A 20,695-nucleotide genomic window follows, 5' to 3' on the forward strand; every position below is an offset into this window, starting at 1 on the left:
TCATCTTACACAACCCCTTGGAAAGCACCTGTACCTTAAACTCCTGCGCATGCTAGATCGTTCCATCGTCAAGGGCCCATACCCGGAAGTGCCGTTGCCATCCTGATAATCTTTTCTCTGTCCTTCTCTAAATGTTGACTACCGTCCCCCGAGTTCTCTGATCCGGTTTCAGAAGAAAATTGTATCCAGTCAAAGAGGTATCATGCTGTCAAGAAATGGTCGCGGCCTCGGCCTAGGAAGCGGAGGCCGGAAAGAAGTTGTTTATATTGTCCAGAAGTTCGTTACTGTGCCGCTCCGGTGCCGCTAAAAAAGAAATCAAGCTCACTGCCGGGACCTCGCGCAAACTGGTGCTCATTCTCCGCAAGCTGTTCCAGTAGACTCAGGAAGGGGTCCTTCTCCTCGCCCGGACCAGTGCCCGTACTGCCGTTGTTGCTCTTTGTTCCTGGACTAGGCGCGGCAACCCCCGTCACTTTGTTACCTCCTTCATCGCCGTGCCAGGCCGCTGGACTCCCAAACGCGTTCGTGGGCAGGCCGCCAAACATGGGATCGTAGCTGCCTCCTCCCTCGCTGTTCCCGCTTGGCCCAGGAGTAGCGAAGCTAAACTGCGGGGAGAAGGCGGTCGAGGAAAGCGCAGGCACGTTCCCTTGATGATGAGGTTGGTGTCCGAGTGAGAACCCAGCTGCTGCCGCCGCTGCAACAGCCGCATTGTTGGCTGCCGCCTCGTCATAATGGCCATGAGATACAGGCATTGAAGGATGCTCCATCACCTCGGGGTGCGGAGGCAGCGACGTGGGTGTGGCAAGCAGTCCTGGGGAGGGGTGGGCGGCCATCGTGGGGGTCGGATGAGAGAACGAATGTCGAGCATGAGACGGCGTCGGCAGGCCGTGGGGAGGTGCCATGCTGGTGGTGCTAAGCGGCGAGAGAACTTTGGCATCTGGGCGCTTCCGGCCGGACGGAGCTGTGTTCTTTCGCTTTAGGTTGGGTCGCTCCATTTCATGCATACTGTTTGCGCGAGGCGCGTAGAGGTCATGACCCGTGTACGTATCCGTAGTGAAGTCAACAACGACATCAGAAAGGCTCAGGTTCGCTGCGTCAAAGTTGAAGGTCTGCCCGCCAGGTCCGCCAATGTTTGAATATCGATCAAAGAAATCCTCGAGATGGAATGCTGGAGAATACCGCATAGGGTTGTTTGCGAGGCTTTTAGCCAGCTCCGAGTGCGCGTTGTAGATGCCCTGGAGCGTTTCTCTCTGATGCTGGACGCTTGCCCAAGCATATCGCAGCTCGCTCAGTTGTTGCATTTCCCGAGACAGGAAATCCGCCGACATGCCGAAAACAGTCGAATCGCCGCTGCCATTCTTGTTGTAATGGGCACCGTGGATATGAACTGTGCCGGCGGTGCATATACAATATCCCACAAAGGCCGGCCATTCGATTGTGCCGGTCTGCTTTCCAAGCTCCACCAGTTCGGAGATCGCGTTCGCGTGCAGGAAGCACATGTTCGTTGCCTCAATTTGCCAAGATTGGTGCTGTCCGGTTCCGGCAAGCTCGGCCAGGTCGATCGGTAGGAAAGGTCGGTAGATGAGGCAGTGAATGAGGTGGTATATAAGCTTGCTCAGCACCAAAATCGTTGAGTCGGGTTGACCGAACAACGTGTCAAGACTTGAGAAGACGTCCTCAGTACCAGAAGCCCAAATATCCAAGTCTTGGCGGATTTTGGACAGATTCGATAGCGAGTGCCATGGGAAGTGAGAGTCGCCCTTTACACCTCCCGCTGCCAGGTAACGGTTCGTGATGCCAAGAATACGGCTGATATCAATGAGCATACCTGTACTCCCTTGCGACTTCTTACCGCTGCCCTGAAGGAACTGCAGGTTGGATCCGGATTGGAAGAACTCTCCGTCAATCGGGGGCACGGTAGGGTTAGGCGACCAACACGGCAACCGGAGGAGAATGGTCTTGTCACCGATGAGAGAGGGGCGTTTCGAACCGCATGCGAGAAACCGGTCCAGTAGATAACACGTCCAGAAAAGTCTCCGCCTCATTTCTCGCTCGACGGGCGTGACCCGGGCGTTGTTGTCCAACTCGCGGTGAGTCTCAAGAGCCATTGCCATACCCACTGCATTGGCTTGTGTCTGTTAGCTAAAGCTTCGATATTGATGATCCACCCACTTACTCATCAGCATGTAGGCTTTCTTGCCCTTGCCTGCTGCAGTGAAGGCAATGACGAGCAGAAGTAGGGCCTGCAGGGCGTCAACTGAAGGCTCATCTGTGTTGATCTCAGCCCTGGCGCGTGACGCGAACTCTTCGCTAAGTTGGACGGCTGATTGATATCCACTAGGATGGGGTGTATATCTTTCCAACAGGTTAGCAACCTCTCTCAGTCATCGGAGACATCTTTCTTGCCTCGCCGCAACGGCGTATATGCCGTGAACCAAGTAATTTGGCAGTTGGTTTAGCTGAAGCCGTTGCCGAACGGAAGATTCGTCCAAGATGTGGTATGGCTTGGAGTGAAATCTTGTGAAGTATGTGTCCAGTAATGCATCGGGCTGAACGCTGGGCGGCGAAGGCTCACTGGTAGCGTTAGGTTAGCGAACGTGACTCCTCCTAGCAGTGTGACCTACCTCGCTGGGGCAGGCGAATAGACGGCTGATTCATCGGCGTCTATTTTGGTGTCCAGTGCCAGACGTTTAGGATTGGGGTTTGGGTCGTCCTCCGGGCTGTCTTCTAGTCGCGAAGCGTCTTCATCCTTGATACCTGCTGTGGTCGGAGTAGTCGGAGTCTTTTCCCCTGCATTTTTCTCCTTCAACTTTGCCTCCAGACCATCCACTCTCTTCAGGAGCGCCTCCAGGACATCCGTCTTGGGCCCACGCTTCTTAGGTACGGCATCTGAAGACAGAAATGGGACACTCGTCAGTCGCCAACACCTTTTCTGACGCTATGGTCCGATTGGCATGGGTAGGAGGGGCTTTCTGCTCACCGTATACGCAAGGGCATTGAAAAACCTGGCAAGCCTCGCATGATGGGCGTAGCCGATTACATTTGATCTGGTCGTTGAGTTGAGTTAGACATCGGTTCATGCGTGGCAGAGAAACCTCCCTTGGGCTCGGTACCAAGAGAGGTACTCATGCTGTCTCACCTTGCGCTTGCGGCATGACTTGCAGTTCATGGATTCCCGAGGTTCATTGCTTAGCCGCCGGGTCGGTAGGCGCTCGATACCGACTTGTGGACGGGACATGGCCACAGGGTGAACTCCAGGAGGCGGTATTCCGTTCATTGGTTCGTAGACAGATGTCGACATTATCCAAATACCTCAGATGCTGTGGGATAGGAACAATCTTGAAGTCGTGACGGAATTCGGCACGGCACCGACCGATGTGGCGAGCAATGCACTTGGTTTCAGCAAGCTGAGTAGCTTAGCGTGGGCTCCTTCGCAGACAGTTGCGTCGTTCACGACATGTCGAGGCAGCTTCAGTTGGGCGTGCGAGTCGTCTGGCCAGTATAGACCAAGAGTGTGTGACTGGGTGAGGTCTGTGGGGAAGTGCAGAGGCACAGAAACCAGAAAAAAGAAGCCGGGCTAGCGAGACGGCATCGGGGACCGGTGAAGTTATGAAGTAAGGAAAGGCAAAGAGGTTGCCAGGCCTGGCCTAGTAGGTGAAATGAAGACTGCCCCTCCCCCCAGCAGTGCAGTCCGTCTAGGAGCAGGTAGACATGTGGAGGTGGCTAGTGCATATGACTAGGGTGTGTTCGTCTCTCGTCGCCCTGCCCTGGGAAGCAGTTCGGATGCATCAAGCAAAAGCAGCAGGGGGATTGGAAGGGAACAGTTACAAAACCGGGGGCAGAGATTGACAAGGACTTCGAACCCAATCAAGGCAGACGAGAAGAGGAGGTTGCACAGAGGGGGGCAGAAAAAAGAAGTAGGGCAGCCGGGGGTCGTAGCAGAGCGCACTAGCATGTCGAGAGACGTTCGAGGACGTCTGCTGGTCAGGCCTGGATCACCTCGGAATGGGATGACTGTGTGAATGCGAGTGAATCAGTGAGCAGGTGAGTGCTGAGCAAGGTATCGATCGGGGTGGGCAGCCAGCAGAGCAGGCGACGAGGTATTGTGCGTTCTCCGGATCAAGGTACCTAGGTGGAGGAGGAGCGGAGGAAGAGAGAGAGGGCCTGAGGAGAATGAGGAGAAGGGGAGCCCCCCCCCTCAAGGAAAGGGCCGAGGAACGTGTGAGCGCCTTGAGAGGGACTCGGGGGAGAAGAGGTGGGTACGATGTTGGGGAAAGATGGGGCAAGCTGCTGCTTCGGCAGCGTGGAGGCCGGGGTCTGGGGGGTAAGTCGAGAGGCTTGTCTTATTTTGTCATAGGTCTCGATGCGACTGGGGAGCCGGGCTTTTGCTGGCAGGCTGGGATGATGGATGTTGGGGTTGCCGCCGACCAGCCCTTGTCCCCATTCCCTTCTGCCTTTCGTCGTGCCCCGGATGAGGGATCCATTCATCAAAGGAGAGGATCCGCCGTAAACTGCCTTTGTACCCGGCGGCACTGCAGCACTCTCCGAGTACGCAGCCCGGTACTAGGCCTTGGAAGCTACACCTCAGAAATGCTCAGAAACGCCTTCCATACGATGGCCAGCCATCGAGGCCTGCCCAACAAAACCCGCTAAGACGACGGAATGGGACGTCGTTGGTCGATCCTGAAGACCCTGCTTGAAGAGGCCCAGCCGACCTGGCCCGGTTTCGACTCACACAAAAGACAGAGAGTGTCGGCAGCAGGTGAGAGTGGCAATGGAACAGGGAGAGAAAGCCAAAATCAAAGAAAATCCTCCTGGGCATTACCCGAAAGTCTGAGGAGAGCGAGTCGCGGCAAGCCCAAAAGCAGAGCCGGACAAGGACAGGGCTGATGTAGCCCGTCGTTGCCTTCAACCTTCTTTCTGTACATAAAACAAGCTCCACCACAGGTACCGGGGAATAGTAACTCCAACAGAAAGGAGAAAGAAGAAGAATAAACGGGAACGAAAAAAAAAAAAAGAAGGAGGATGAAACTACCGGTATCCGACAAGGTGCGCCAACACTGGGGCCCGGTAGAGCAACGAACTATTGCAAGGTGACGGCCGACCTCCCTCTTCGAGACGGGACAGCTGCAGACTCGCGTGGCTAAAAACTGTGATGTACCTGCTTTGTGGCGTCGGCGTCGTTTCTTCTCGTCTCACACGACCCGAGATACATGGGAGGACGAAAAATGAACCCAGACAACCAGGGTCCAAGTCAAGTTGGAGGGATGTGTGGAGTCGTGAAGAGATGAAAAGCGAGCTTGTGAGCAGGCGCAATACATGCCGTCACCGCAGCGCACCTCTGCAGCGCACTCTCTAATGAGGAGGGATGCAAGATAGACAGGTCGCCTTTCCCAGATGGGCCAGACCAGCAGCAGACCATCTCAGACGGTAGGGGGTCAGATGTGATATGATGCCTGAGGACAAGCGATATTGGCTCGGGTTGGGCGTGTTTTGCTCGGGCGGTTGAAGTTGGGCTTGGTTTCGAGAACTGACGAAGCCGGGTTGCAGTGACAGTGCTACCTAGGAGACCTCGCTTGGAAAGGAAAGGAAAGAAAGAAGGTAGAGCGAGGATTCACGCGCTATCTCCGACGTCGTTGCTGCTGCTGGGGGAGGGGGGGGGGGGGGGAGCAGAAGCTCCCCCATGACAAACTCACCAAGTGAACCACTGCGGCTTCTCACAGTTTCCACGCCTCCCGGCGGCGCCTACGGTGCGTGTCGAAGGAGTGGAGCTGGAAATGCGTGAAATGGAAGTCTCCCCAGTACCCGTGGAGAACCAGCACCAGGGACCAGTCCAGGGACGAGGTCGATGCCCGGCATGGCGACGCGGCAAGCGGACACTGTGAGTGTGATTGTGTAATAGTGATGATGGGGTTTTGCAACAGTTCAATCCAATGGGGCGTAATTGCAACCAAGTCAAGCAGTCGGCTCGGGTCGGGGGAGCTTGCGCCTGCTAAGCCAAAAAAGGAAATAAGAAATAAAAGTATAAATGATATGTGAGATACATGGAATACGCTGTTGTTAACGGCATTGGCACTGGCATTGGTGTTGCTTTCTCAGTTCTCCAGGGTCGACCTTGAAACTCTATCGATGAGCCGAAGGTTGGAAGGACAGCCCAGGGCAAGATGCCATGTGGATGGAGGACGAAGGAACGAACAGGCCGATACCTACTCCTACTCCAATAAAAGGTACGTCGTGTCCTGTCTGTACCTTTGATCCTCCAAGAGCTTCCATGTCCATAAGCGACGGTCAGATTTGCCCTGCGTTTGTACTCTGACCGCGCCATGTGCCTACCTTACGTACCCACTATCCAGGGCGGTTGGGATGCAAGATGAAAATCGGTTCACAGACGTGCTGGCGGCTTTCACGGGGGTCAACATAAGGTGCGCGGGAAGTTACCGAGTCCCGAGTCAACGGCAAGCCGCAGCATGGCCTGCCCGAGCAGCAAATCGATATCGCCGCCCCGTTTCTGCCTGCACCTTCGTTTCGTTGCCTCCCTGCCAATGGGGGTTTTTGTCTAATATCAAGCACATACAATGTCCGATGAAAGGTAGGTTCCAGACGATAATCCACCCAGCAAAGTTTCGTTGACCCAGTGCGATGGGCATGGGAAGGCGGAGTTGGATCCAGGACAATACACCGACTTCGGCTTTGGTCCTCAGCTTGATCATGGACGTTGACATGATCCCGGCGGCCTCGTCAGAGTTCTAGAGTGCCGATACTGAGCCAATTCCAACCTGACCCTGTCCAGTCGCATTCCCACCGGGATTGGTCAGCCACAGATGAACTTTACCCCTACCTCCCCTGCGACTGGGCAGACCCGAGCTGATCAGGGACTTTGTAATTTGGATAGCTCCGTATTCTTTCCGTACCCCATGGACATCCGTCGACTCCTCGGCTGACTCGACATGACAAGCTAGGGGTGGCCTTCGGAAGACTCAAACCGCACGAGTCTTGCTGACCGGTATGGAGTTCATTCATCAATGCCCTCGCCATAGCCTCGAGTAAGCAGCATAGCGCTAGGTACTCGTCCAGATCTAGCTGAGGGCACATGGTGATCTTTTTACCAACTCCACAAACCCTAAGGCACGCAACACCCGTTCCGCCCGCATAGCAAGCAGAGAGCATGACTCCGCAACTCACCATAACCTCGTAAATATGGGTCGTTTCTCGAAAAGACCTATCCACATCTCATTCATTAAACTTCCTCACTTGCACCTGTTGCCTGCGAGAGGACGTTGAGCAATATGCAACTGCCCACTACAGCTGTAACCTGTATTGGATATATCTATTGGCGTTTGACAAGCTAATCAACACGTGGGCCGCGCATGCCTCAACTTTCCGCCACGCCGTGTTCTCGACCCGCCCTGACTTGCTTCTGGCCCAAGCTTCTGCTCGTCGACCACGCTACGAAGAATGCAGTACCCGGAACTCGCCTGGCTGGTCGATCCCACAGCATCCAAAGCAAGGCAGAAAATTAGGTATGCAACTCGCTGTTGGCCTTCCACGAACATCTGATGCCCTTGGAGCGGTACTCAAGAATAATATTGTGCCACTCCGTACCACCCATGCAATGTGTAGGGCCACGCACTGACATAGAGGAGCCCAGTTGATGGGTGTCTTAGCGACCCAGGGCGGCACCCGTCGAGGCCGGTACTTGTCCAAATTACATACATAGCATGCATGCACTTCCCCAGAACTCCCTGGCAGACGTTTAATTACTGTATGACATCCCATCAAACAGGCTTGCCACGACGACAAAAAGCAAACGCCAATGGGCAGCAGGACCAGCCGTTCTCCAGCAAGCTGAGACGGAACCCGTTTGGATCGCTGGTGTCGGCAGTTGAACAATTTTGGGACGAACTTGAACATTCAAGCACCAAAGTGCCATGCCATGCGCTCCTGTCGATGCTCCGCCAGATCGATGACATGAACGGGAACCATCGGGCTCTGCTATCTTGCAACCTAGATCCCCGGCATGCCGTCATCGTCCGGCTTCCGCCATCCTGCCCGTTTGAGACGATGCTCCCGGCAAAGGCGCCCCGTGAGACCTTGCCATGTTACTTCGCTCGCCAGCTGGGAGTACTCGCAGGGGCGAAGACCTAGACTTGGAAATACGAAAACGGATATCCAGCACTGACGTTGGCGGAAAAGGAGACACGGGAAAGTGATGGATTCCCCTGTCATGGGTCCTCGGACTTGGGTGCCAGACCATTGTGTCGGACCCTGCTGGTCAAGCCGGCACTCACCGGACCGCCAAGATCGGGCCATCTAATCAGTCCATCAGTAGGGATGTCCTTGGCGCAGCCTTGCCGTGCCTGCATCATGGCATTTCTTTCTATGGTGTGGCTTCCTACAAGTTCGTGCGTAGGCTCTGCTGTTGGTGTTTGGGGCGAGCACTGGATTGATTAGTTCCAGGACCCCCGCCTGGCAACCTTTAGCACCGAGATCAAAGGCCGGTCCGTCAAACAAGACCATGCTGTGTCAGTGTCAGATCTCGAAGAGATGCAGTCAAACATGAGAGAAGCGAAAGAAGAAAGGACGAGCAGCATGCGTGACCTCTCGGCACACCAGGTCTAATTTGGCGTTTCACCCCGTCCTCATCCTCCACCGTTTAAGCATGAGCAAGTCTGTTATAGGTGAAAATTCATCAAGTACCGGTTGCTAATGACGAGCGCGGCATGCCCAGGTTAGGCCTGTTGCCCATTCGTAAAGATTGCCTTTCTGAGTTGGCGGCATTCGATCCTTGGATCCCGCACCTTTCAGCTGCAGAGAACACCCATATTGCCTCTCTGTGCCTAGGTATGGTGGGAAAGGGGGGAATGGGTCATTGACGAGGGAAAATAGATGGGATGAAATAGAATCCTTGTACGAGCTACCTCAATCAAGCCAGGTTGCGCGCCAGGGGGCCGGCGGACGGGTTGGAAAGGACTCTGTAACGGAGCAGGGGTGTTGTGAAAGTGTGCGGCCAGACCTCGATGACCCAGGCGGCAGGTGACATGCCTCGATCCGTGTAAGCGCAGTACAGTGCGGCACGGGCGATGTCCTCATGCACATCTGCAGTCTTTCCAATCTTCATTGGATCTGCTCGGGCCCGTCGCTCTCGATGTCCGATGCTTGGCGGCCCCAGGCCACAGCTTGTGACAAGCGGGCTGCTGTCCTTTGGTTGTAGGAGCTCACTCTCCCACGCACCCTCCTCCGGCCTGCCCTTGTTGCTTCTGTCCAGGATTCTGACAATTGCTGATTGACGACATGCTGTGGTATCTACCGTCATCGTTGCGGGCGGCGTGCGCTGTCAGAATGTTGCACAATAGGAAGGACGCTTCGGGATCGACCCAGACTTGGTTCGAGGCTCCTACCCGTGCCCTGCGCAGCTACTCGATTAGCATGTTTAAATCCGTTTCCCGAGATAACGTCTGGGCACCCTCTCCTGGGTACACAAGCCGTGAGGAACTGAACCACTCTTTCTGCTGTCGACATCCAACAGCAACAGCATCGCGAAAAGTGCTTGCAGCTTTGCTTCAAGATAACACCACTACACCCTGCTCTATCCTTTACCCCTCCAGATGCTGTTCCATTGTCTCACATTTTAGCCCTCGGTCGAGACCGTGGCACGTCTCTCAGGCAACCCATTGCGCATGGAAAAGGAATCTCACCCGTCCTCAATCCAACCCAACCCAGCCATAGGGATACGGCTGGTGTCTGCTCTTCTCGGCCCCGAACCACTGGCTCTCCTTCTATCCACCATCTATCCCATCCATCCGTCCATCCATCTATGGTCAGGTCCCTTACTTCTCTCCTTGGTTCCCAGGCAGCAAGTCCGGCCTGTCCGACTGCTTACCGTAGGAATTCGCACCACATGGCAGCCAGATGTGGTGAATGCTCGGCGGTGATCCCGGTTTGCCAACACTCAGTCGCGCAAGGAGGGGCGGCTCGGGACCAGAGAGATCTTGGGAGGGCGGCAAAGCACAGGGACAGGCACACGCACACAAGAAGCACAGGCAAAAAGAAAACACCAAAGGCGCATCACCAAAGCATCACTTCTCCGTTGAAAAGAAGGGTTGGGGGAGAGTATGCCACACCATCAGCCTCCGGCCGAAGGGGAGCGGGGAACTGTGCTGATCGATGCGGAGAAGTTTTCTGCTTTGGTCTCCTTGCTGGTGCAATCCGTCACGCCTAATGCCAAGATCGTCTCAACTCACCCTTGGAGCCGGGGGAGGGGTGTTCATTCGATGTGGCAAGGAAGTACTCTCTGTATTGGTGGTGACAAGTCGAATTCTTCCCCAAACCCAGCAGACGAAGGTCACCTACGACGATAGACGAGATTTCGAAGATCAATATTCTTACTGAACCTCCCTCGACGTCGACGACAATGGCACCTGCTGGTTGCCGCTCGAATCAGAGCGTCTGCTTAGCAGATCGAAGATGCTGGCCAGTGTCGAGTAGGACCGAAGCAAGCCACTCGTAGCCACATCCTTCTGCTTTCGCTCGACAGCTAACGCCCTGGTCCAGGGCGTCCCTAGAATGCTCAGTAATACGCCACATCAATCATTACGCAGCAGAGTCATGGCCTCTCTATCCTTCCCTGCGTTCGTTAGGCACCCAAAGATGTACGTGCGCTGCGTCTCGGTCTCAACTATGTTGTTGTCAGTGTCAAGTCGTTACAGTTGCCTTCCGATATATTGGCTGCCTCCCTCTCCGTCATCGAGGATAAATTCTTTATCTACGTGAGGGCACGCGTCGATGAGATCAGGCAGGCAGCTCGGTTGGTCTGCCGGTCGTCGCGTGGATCCCTACTCAGGGGTGGACACCTCGACGCCCGGGATGCCATACACATATCACTCGAGTACTATGGTACCAGGCCAAAGTCTTTTACCCCTGTCAGGTATCTTGTGGCTTGCAAGCAGGCAGATCTAAGCACTGGTACTTCGCACACTTAGGTGACTGTTCAGCCAGTTGGGTTGTGATTCCTCGCTGGCTGTGGGGTCAAATCCAAGAACTACCTGTTGTGGGTAAAAGACTTACCCATCACACCATAGTACTTCTTGGGGCTACGGTCGTCGAGCTATGCGCCTGACAGAAGCGCCGAGTAGCATGTTGTCACAGCCGAACTCATTGTTCGCAAGCCGTGGACGAAGAGTAAGCTGCCCCCGCACTTGTACAGCTGACTTCCAAAGACCTTACCCCTCATGCACTCTAGAACCGAGCAGCGACCAAACTTCCGTTTGTGCTGGCAGGTCGAGAGCCCGACGCAGGCCGGTGCATGACAGCAGCCAAACATACCGACTGGGAACCGCGGGACCCTAAGGGAGCAGCCGGATACATGCTGTCCATGCTGCTTCGCTTCAGGTCCGAGACCGATTGCATGCATGCAACCACGACGTCAGACGGCCACTCACGTCGTGCGACAGCTTTTGCGCTACTGCACCGAGGCGAAAAGAACAACGGCCATATTCTCCAGATTTGGGGGCCAATGTCCATGCTTCCTAGCACTGACCACACAAACGCCAGAGGCGGCTGGGGAGAGCAGGGTTCCGCGAAAGAAATTCGCGTTACACGTGGTCGCCGTGTCTGTCTCCTGCAACGCACGGGTCAGGCTAGCTATCCGGACTCTTGAGCTACCATTTCTTAAGACGCCAACTATGGAAAGCATTGTTCGAGAAGAGATCGCCAACCATTATAGGATGTCAGTTAAGATCGGTTGCCGAGAAAAGCTTTGACTCTGCATCTCGCCTTGTGCACACCGACCAGCAACGTAGGGGTAATCCTCGAAGAAAACAAGACAAAGCTAGCGCAGCAACCCCCATCGATTGCAAGAGTTGGCACCGTGGACGCAACCCCCCCGATCTCGAGATTGATGTATCCAGGTACCTACTCGAAAAGAGCGGGACTGCTCCGATGAAGGGCTTTACCAGGTAGCTCAAGTGACGGAGATCCATTGCCTCATTAGAACCACCGTCGGCCGCTTCCTCGTCGACCATACACCCATCGCTCTGCCGGTGTTGCATTCATATGCTGAGTGCCTTGCGGGGGCCCTAGACACTGTGGACAACAACGGTCTTCTTGTTCGCGCTTGCTCTGCAAGTCCTCAATCGTAAATTCCCTCGAGCCCGCCGGTCTCGGCTCCGGTGTCAGCCATCCAATCTTAGAAAGACAAACCCGCATCTAATCTCTAGACCTTGCTGGTTCCTCATCAAAGCGGCTCGGCAGCGTCTGCGCAAGTCCGAGATTCTGACACGAACTTGACAGTCCCTTGCCCGGCGGGAGGACCGTCACAGTGTGACGGGAGACAACACTCGTATCGCCAAGCAACGACTGCCCTCCTACACCCACACAACTGCCGCAACCCGGACGAGAGGAAACTGCAGCCATGTCCGATATAACCACTTCCTTGCAAATATCACACCAACGAAAAAGGACCTGGAGCTAATGGTGCGGTCTCAGCTGATGTCACCTACCACTCTCAGCAATCTCTTACCCTCCCACGCTCCTTGGGGCATCCTGAAGATCCTCGCGCCGGCTCACCAACCGAGAATCTATATCACTCTCAGTTATCAGCCAGGCATGAAACTGCGCTGATCCTTGGTCTTTCGGCTCTGAAAGACAGCCGGACCGGCGGGAACGCCCAAGATTGCCCTATGACGGTGCATCGAGCCTTTCAGAGCGGTTTGAGCGGCGCAACGTTGTTGCCCTGATTTGAAGCCAACGTCGAGTTGTCAGTTAATTTATGTCCTACAGGCACTAGCTCAGAGGGGTGCCTTCTTATGCTCTCTGCATGCGTATCTCGGTATCCGGGGTCGAGGAGTCACTTCAAGACTCTCAAACCCCTGTCGATGGCGGCCAGAATCACGCCGTTGCAACCAATCCACTGCCACGGTAGTGATAGATATGGCTTGCCTGCCTCTGCCTTAATTTCTTTCTGTGGCGAGGTTTCCGTTTCCATGGGGGATTTCCAAAGCCAGGACAGTGCCCACGTTGTCATTGCCCAAACTTCCGGGAGGTCTGGGGTTTGTCAAGGACGGACCAGGCTCTGCTCATAGCTCACCGCCAATTCGCGCCTATGGGCAACGGTATCCAACACCGCAATCCTTCGATACTGAAGGCCGCATGAGACCATACCTCTGTAGATTTCTCTCGCCTCAAAAGTTACCTTGCACTCTGTGTTTAAGCTTATGGGCGGCTAGGCGCGCACCCGTCCCACATCTCTTGCACCAAGTCAGACTCGTCGCCCTCGATTTACGGGCCTTTGACAGCCGTGCCAATCATTTTCATGGACCTCGCAGATGTTGGGGAATTTGGAGAACGAAGCCGACCACCCTCTTCTGAGTCAAGACCTCTCTTTGAAGCTGGGGTCGAAAGGACACCAGCGATTCGTGACTCCGCTCCGTTCATCTCCCCACACTCCTCCACACATCCACCACTTCTGCAGGTCTCGAACCCTGATTTCGTACAGGCTACCCATAACAACGCTCGTACCCCGCGACACCTGACCATCAAGAAATGCCGGCCCGACACGCCATTGTTCGTGGCAGACACTGAGCCCCCAGAGGCAGGGCAACACAGTCTTGACCCAATACGGGCAAACACGGGGGCTAACGTCCCGTGCAACGACGACGCCTCGCGCTCATCTATAGCGAATAGCGAGTCATCATCAACGGGCTTGACAGCACCCTCTCCTTCCATGTTCATGGTCATTCTACTCGAGGCATGCCTGCAAAGCTACCGATCATGTTCTGAGCTGCATTTCCGGGGCTAGCTGAGGAGCAACTTACTGGCAAACGCCACCAGAGAAGGTGGCACATTTGCATATCAGCCTGCATTGACTGTTTAATCGACATCGTCACTCTGCCCCAGTGTGGGTAGTTTGACGAAGCCGAGAAGTGGCTGGATGATCTGGGCGTTCCGCATCGCCATGCGCGCTGGGTAGGACAACGTCCTGAACCATGTCTCGGCTCGTTTACAACCTGGTACATGAATGGCATATCCAGCGGTCAAACCAGCATATGCATATGCGCCATGCTGTGGAAGTTCGACGTACGCTCCACAAGAGAGCATTTTCGAGGCGCGCTCTTCTTGCCTTGTGGCACGTCAAAAACATCATTGTGACGGGAGCCGACTTCTCGTAAGAAGCACAGGAAAGCCAATCAGCTAACTTTGACGAAAGATGGTTCACCCTTTCATTTCTTTTACAAGAGGCCGCATTGGACTCGCAATCAACTCTCTCTTTGTTCATCTCCCGGCCTCCAGCTGTGGGACAAACTCGAAGCCACCCCTGCCCTCCGTCACAAACCTTCCGGGGCTGTCGGGACGTCTCAAGGCGCCGTTGTCACCCTCGTCGAAGTTTGCGCCCCCTCGCCCGAATCATCGCGGCCATTGCCCTCCCCTCATTCGTCGTCCCAGAGCTACAATGCGTTGCCGATCGGCTCGACAGGCCCAGCCCGGGAGACGGACGGCCTGGTCCTGCTTTCCCGCCCAACCTTGACGAGGTTTCCCTCTTTGGGGAAATTTACGATCCACGCACTGTCACATTCATCTGGGCTGTGGAAAGAGCTGAGATTATGGATGGGCCGGTTCGGTGCTGCAACTCCTCACCCTGCTGACTTTTTCAGCTGGAGATGAACCTTGAAATGGGAGCATGGAGATGGATCTCCCGCCCGTTTGAAGGCTAAGGATAGCTAGTGGGATATATTTAGCCCCTAGCCTGCTTACTGGGCGAGTGCTCTCACAGATCCCGTCGTCTTCTCGTATCGACGTTGCGATTGTCTTCTACTGACATGTAGTACGTCACCCCTTAAGCAGTAATTGCCGCCGCATGCTTTACGCAAGGCCGCAGCGCCTTGACAACGATTTCCGAGTACCGTCTTGCAAGAAGACAAAGGGGTCTGCTGACGGAGTTTTCTTCATTGGCGCACTGTTGGTTCCAAGTCGTTTGCTGTCCGTCACGCAAAGCAATAAGCAGCTCGTTTCTCCGATGTTTTCTCCTCATATGACTATCCCAGATTGCAATTTCCAAGCATCCTTTCCCGGAACGGATACGATGTAGACCCCGAGGGTGTTCACTCGAGGCCAGCGTTGCTCTCCAGCCTTCATTTCGTGGAATGATTACACTATGCTGCGTCAGATGCGAACGAGTGATGCGGCTGTGCCAATGTCAGCCCCCAAATACGACGTCGTGGCTTGGGACGGATGCGAAGACCACGACATTTTGAGATGGCTACAGAGGAAATGGATTGTGGAGGGCTGCGCAGCGCTTCCACCGGGGCGATATGGCAAGAAGGGGGTGTGCGTCAAGACACCGACTACTCAGCATGATGCAGCTCACACATGGTTATTCTTTCGAGGTGGGTGGTTTCCGTCTGATAGAAGAACCGTCCCACACCGTGGTCTTCCAGCGTCGCAGAGACGGGGCGCTCTTGACGCGGTGAAGCAGCAAAAGAGTGGCGGAGGGGTCCTCGACGTATCAGGCAAACGACCCTGAGACCCCAAGACCCTGAGACTCCAAGAAACTCACGAGTGTCGATCTTCATAGACGGCGCAGGTACCATTCTGAAAGCCCGCCACCGGGCCGGAAAGGTGCCATAACAGGCCATGAAATCTGCGTGTGGTGATGCCCAGATTTCTGGCCACAAGTGATTCGGTACGACAGTCCAGGGTTCACCATTGTTGAGACATATCCGTGTCCAGAGTGAATTGCATTAATCGATACACAAAAGGGACCGCCCTCTCTAGAAGGCCGTCTACAGCCGCCGTCTGCTAACGCTGTCCGAGACCGCTATGGCTGTGAGAAAACCGCACGCAAAACGAAAGAAAAAAGATAATAAACCACCCCCCCGTGAAAGGACAATGGGACGTCCCGGGCCGGGGGTCCGTCCTCGCGCATTGGCTAGATGGAGCTAGATCTCGCAAATACTCCCTCCCCCTTGCGAATCGTCTCTCTCCTGCCCGATCGATAGATTCCCTTGTCCAAGTTGAACGCCGTACATGCAATGAATCATCTCCTTTCCTCGACGAGCCGTCCGTGCTAGAATAGAGTCAGGACGTTTCATCGGGGCCATATCCGCTTGCGCGCTCTCTCACCCTGACATCGGAAATGATGAGGGGGGCCGCAACCTCCGTCCTCCCATGTCCGGGGGAGGCCATGGAAATGCAGCTTGAATGCAGCTTCGAGCATGGCTCGATCGCTTCCTCCGTTCTCCGCACTGGGGTTGGCGGCCGATAGTGTGCCTTGGCCATCGTGGGAATCTCCACAGGCCTCCGCGTGACCTAGCTTTCCTGGGCCTGGAACTCGTCGGCTGCATCGCTTGTCGCCGCGTGTCGCCCCGTAATACCTGCCGCCCGCTCCGAGCTGCAAGCCTCCAGGGCGCCGTTGCGGAGCAGCCCGCGATCTGGGGCTCGCATCGCCGCCATTCTTTATCCGTAGCTATGCAGATATACCAATGGTCCCGTGAAAATGCGGAAGGGGGTTGAAGCTCAGATGTCTACGTCTGCTACACAACTCAGAACATGCCCCTGCCGCTTGCCAATCTGACAAAGCTGTAGGGCACGTTCTGGCCGACCAGCAGCCTGAGAGTCTCTACGGTCGTGAAGGCGGCCGTGTCGGCGACACCGTAGGCAGAGAAACCGGCCTGTTGAGCGATGAGGCCCGGGTCGCCGCCTTTCCTTGCACCTGAGGCCTCGGCAAGATCGAGGAAGACTTTTTTGAAATTGGACCCTCCCCGGACGTTTGCGCCAAACACACGGACGAGCATACCGACGAGATTGCTCTTTTCCGCCCCGAGGGCCGAGACGACCAGGAAAGGGGCTGCATCGTCGCCGACCGTCTGTGCCCTCTTGAGACTCTCGAGGCTATTGAACGGTTCAATGACGGGTCCATCGCGAGCCAGGGCTGGCGGTGTCCGGAAACCGACGGTATATATCTTGCCGATGCGGAGAGCCTTCAGGGCGTACATGACTGATGCGGCATCTTCGCCGGACGAGGCCAGAACGACGGCTGTCCGACCAAAGTACGCCGAAGGCGCCATGTCTCTGGTCAGCGTGCTGATGATGCCACGCCAACTGGCATTGTCCAGAATCAGGGATGTGTTTGGCGACAGAGCGGAAAAGTTCGACCCGAGATGGCCAAAAGAATCATGATGTCCATGGCGCGGACTCGACGGTATGGACGCCGGAGCAGAGGAGGCCGACGATGACGATCCCGACTTGACTATGATGGTGTCCACAGTTCCGATGAGCCGAGCAGCCTCGGTCAGTTCTGGGCCCTTGCCGCCGTTAAGCGACGCAAAGAACGAGCTGTGCTTCAGAAGGCTGTTCCACGACACCGGTGGGCTGAGATAGGCACCGCCAAAGTTCTTTTGGTTGCACCAGGCCTCCATGCTTGAAAAGTTGTTGGGCAAGCGCTCCACGACTGCGAAGTAATGTGGTAGGCCAAGCTCGTTGAAGCACTTCTCATAGAAAGGGGCTTGCGGTGTCGAACTTCGAAAAGCCGGGGTCGTGATGCCGTATATGCTCTTCTTGGGCAGCTGCCCGAGCAGGGCTAGAGCCGCGTTGATTTCCGAAGCGCTCATCTGGCCTGGAGCAGCGACTATTGGCAGCAGCGGGTGAGTGATGGGCGTGAAAACTCTGTTCAGAGTGCGAGAGAACTGGCCCGTCTCCCCCATGTTGACTCCCGAGAAAGGGGGCGAATCTGGGTAGTCTGCCCGCATCTTGGAGCGGAAGTATTCCAGCTCGAAGTTCTCGTTATGGTCATTGATAATGGCAATCATTTTTATGATGTCGGCGTACTTGCTCGATTCAACATAGACCTGCTCGGCATGGGACGAAGGCCATCTGAAGGTGCCAGAGAAATCGTGGAACGCAGACATGATCCGGCTGCTTCCTTTCTGCTCGTAGAGCTTCTTCCGGATAGCTTCAGGAAGCCATAGCTCCACGTCGATGTACTCGACACCCCATTGGATGGCTCGGTACAGATACTCGTAGTAGAGATCTGGGTTTTCCATCGGGAAGCGGCCGTTCTCCCTCGTACATCTAGTGGTGAAGATGATGGGGAGTTCCGTTCGCTGGCGCAGGAGCATCAGTTGCTGTCCGACGTAGCTGAGACTCGGGATGGCAGAGTATGTGCCGTCGCCAAGAGGCTCCTTGAGAAGATCAACTCGGATTTCCACCGCGTCGGCGCCTACAGTGAGAATGTCGATGTTTGGTAATGCAGCGCTGACGTCGGGGAACGTTGTGGAGATGAAGTAGGTCCGTGGCTTTGACATCAACGTCTCGTGGTGGTTGATCTGGCCTAGGGTGAAGGAGATGAATCTCGAGAGGTCCCGCCGGAAGAAAGGGGCTTCCGTGTACAGGAACTCGTAGTCGCACTGCGCCGAAAGAAAGACGTCCGGCGGCATCCCAAGGTTGACGCAGTGAGCGTTAATCGCCACGACAAGCTCCTTGTCGCGAGAGTTGATATCGTTCTTCGCATGCTCTGCCGGAATGCCCACCACAAGCCCTTGGTCGGCGGCGCTAACATCTTGGAATGCCGAACGGATGGCGTACGGTTTCCCCAGAACATCGGCGAAAACTGACACGATGTTGTCTTGGCCGTGGCCATAAACGATGACGACGATCCTAGTGTCTCCTCTCTGGGGGGGACTGCCGAACCTCGTGCCGGTTGTCACGGCAGGGCTGGCATTCCGGTCAACGTCCATCTCAACATCCTGGTTCCCAGAACCGTTCATACTCCGCGGGCGCGCGGGGTTGGGCCAGCCCCGAGCTGGTGAACCGATGCCATGGCGCTGCTTGATGATCCGTTGATTCCGAGTTGCGAGAACCGAGCAGCCACGCCAGGGACGGTGTACTGAGGTGGATAAGACGCAACGAACCCGCGATAAACCGCTCCCTCCCCTTCTCCTCCGTCAAGACGACTTGGATGATCGTGAGGAAGTATCGTGGCGGTGGTTAGCGGTGTTGGATATGTGAGGCCAAAGTCCCATGACAAGACGAACCGATAGTCCAAGCAGGATTATGGCAGTTCGAGGGACGAATGAAGAGAGATTCGAGGGATCACAGCGGGGATAGACGGCGTACTATGGTAGAGAGAGGGGGAATAGAGAGAGAGAGAGAGAGAGCAGGGCCAAGGCGTGTCAGGTGACCTGGTGGTGTTAGAGATATGCGCCGGGAAGCAGAAGCCGGTGGGGGTCGTCGTGAGGCTGGTGCATATGATGTGTCCTCGAGATCGGGGGCGCGATGTGCGCTGCGTGAGTAGCGACTGATAAGACGTAAGAGAAGCTCTGTGGGATTACTAGAGGACGATGACGCTGAGCAGAGCCCTACGGACCGGTTTGCTGGGGCCAGGTACTTTCTTCCACCAATTCGCGGGATGCTTTCGTGCGTCTCGACACAGGACTGGAGACTCGCGATTCCAAGGGTGGGCTGGGTCGTCTAATTGAAGCGCAGGCGGCAGGAATCTCGATTGATGCTCTGGTGATGGTGCTCCGGGGCCAGTCGCATGTGGTGCGCGAGTTGGACCGTGGGGGCAAGTTTGGTGTCAGCGCGGTCAGAGCAGCCAAGCACAAGGGAGCATATAGAGCTCAGATTGGCATCTTAGAAGCCGACTCTGAGTAGAAGGGCGTTTGCGCGGGCGTTGTCGCAATATGAGGAGTTGACGAGAAAAGTTGAGACGAACCGGCCGGTGGCACGGGAAGGATAGGGCCGCAGGCTGGTCAATAGGCACGCTTGGGCAAGGAAGTATTTCGCCGACAGGGAAGCTATGAGGCGGCGGCGGAGGCGCGGTAGCTTTGAGGGACAACACGGCGTCGTCGTGAGGGACAATGAGGATAGACAAGGTTCTCCTTCGTCCGTTTGAGTTCCTTGTGGTATGGGACGGTACGAAAGTCTGGGCTAGACCAGAGGGTGGTGATCCCTGGCCAGACCGGGACAACTGGAAGGACGGTAATGCTGGGATGGCGGGCCTAGAGTGTGAGCAGGCTCGGTGGAGGGTTTGGGACGGCAAAGCCGGCGTAGACAATTCGCAATGAACAATCCGGGGCCTGTCGTTGGTGGAGGACACGGAGAGATTGATGGAAGTTGGGGAAGACGAATTGTTCCACCACAGACGCTGCGTTCCACCGAGGTGCTTGACAAGAGCCAGAAGGGGGTAGAGGGGCAAGTCGACAAGCTTGGCATGGGGCAGACTGGGGCAGGGATTGGGAATGGGAGCTGGCAGAGCTGGGACTGTTGATGCGTCTTGGCTCCTTGCTGCCGCTGCCGCTTCGACTCCTGCTTCTGCTATTGCTTCTGCTGCTGCTGCTGCTGCTGCTGCTGCACGTTTCTGGAGTCTAGCCAGGGGTGTTGGTCCCAAGGAAGAAGATTGCTGCTCGCTGACTGGATAGTCGAGGCCGCAGGATGAAAAGCTTGGGTCTCGGTGCTCGACGAACAAAAGGAGGGGTGTTGTTGTGCCGGTATCGTTCCTGAGTTGAGTCAAGGCGAGTCGAGGCGAGGCGGGCTAAGGTACCGTGGCCCGAGGTGGGATGGGATAATAAGACCGAGATGAACTACACTTGATGGGATTTCAATGTCGATTTCGATGGCAGGCGACCAGAACACCGTCCAACGATGATCCTCCCCCAAGACAGGCAAGGTAGAGTCAGAGGCGTCTCTGTACGGTGATTCGGAAACC

At 55.6% G+C, this 20,695-nt stretch overlaps 3 protein-coding genes across 3 annotated transcripts; all 3 read right to left on the reverse strand.

The window, feature by feature from the left end:
- Positions 1-281: 281 nt before the first annotated feature.
- Positions 282-3,152, reverse strand: ColSpa_12711 (putative transcriptional regulatory protein; the record flags this gene model as incomplete). Its single annotated transcript, XM_049278923.1, has 4 exons — positions 282-2,116; positions 2,174-2,334; positions 2,622-2,886; positions 3,137-3,152. The coding sequence occupies 4 exons, from the start codon at positions 3,150-3,152 to the stop codon at positions 282-284; spliced, it is 2,277 nt and encodes a 758-aa protein (XP_049134880.1).
- Positions 3,153-8,920: 5,768 nt separating this feature from the next.
- Positions 8,921-9,310, reverse strand: ColSpa_12712 (uncharacterized protein; the record flags this gene model as incomplete). Its single annotated transcript, XM_049278924.1, has 1 exon — positions 8,921-9,310. The coding sequence occupies one exon, from the start codon at positions 9,308-9,310 to the stop codon at positions 8,921-8,923; it is 390 nt and encodes a 129-aa protein (XP_049134881.1).
- A 7,222-nt stretch (positions 9,311-16,532) lies between these two features.
- Positions 16,533-18,755, reverse strand: ColSpa_12713 (pentafunctional AROM polypeptide 2; the record flags this gene model as incomplete). The annotated part of the gene is made up of 1 exon (XM_049278925.1): positions 16,533-18,755. One exon carries the CDS (start codon positions 18,753-18,755, stop codon positions 16,533-16,535), a length of 2,223 nt encoding a protein of 740 aa, XP_049134882.1.
- Positions 18,756-20,695: the final 1,940 nt, after the last annotated feature.

Source organism: Colletotrichum spaethianum (genome assembly GCF_022836535.1).
Source record: "Colletotrichum spaethianum MAFF 239500 DNA, contig71, whole genome shotgun sequence".
In the NCBI taxonomy this organism is placed as follows: Eukaryota; Fungi; Ascomycota; class Sordariomycetes; order Glomerellales; family Glomerellaceae; genus Colletotrichum; species Colletotrichum spaethianum.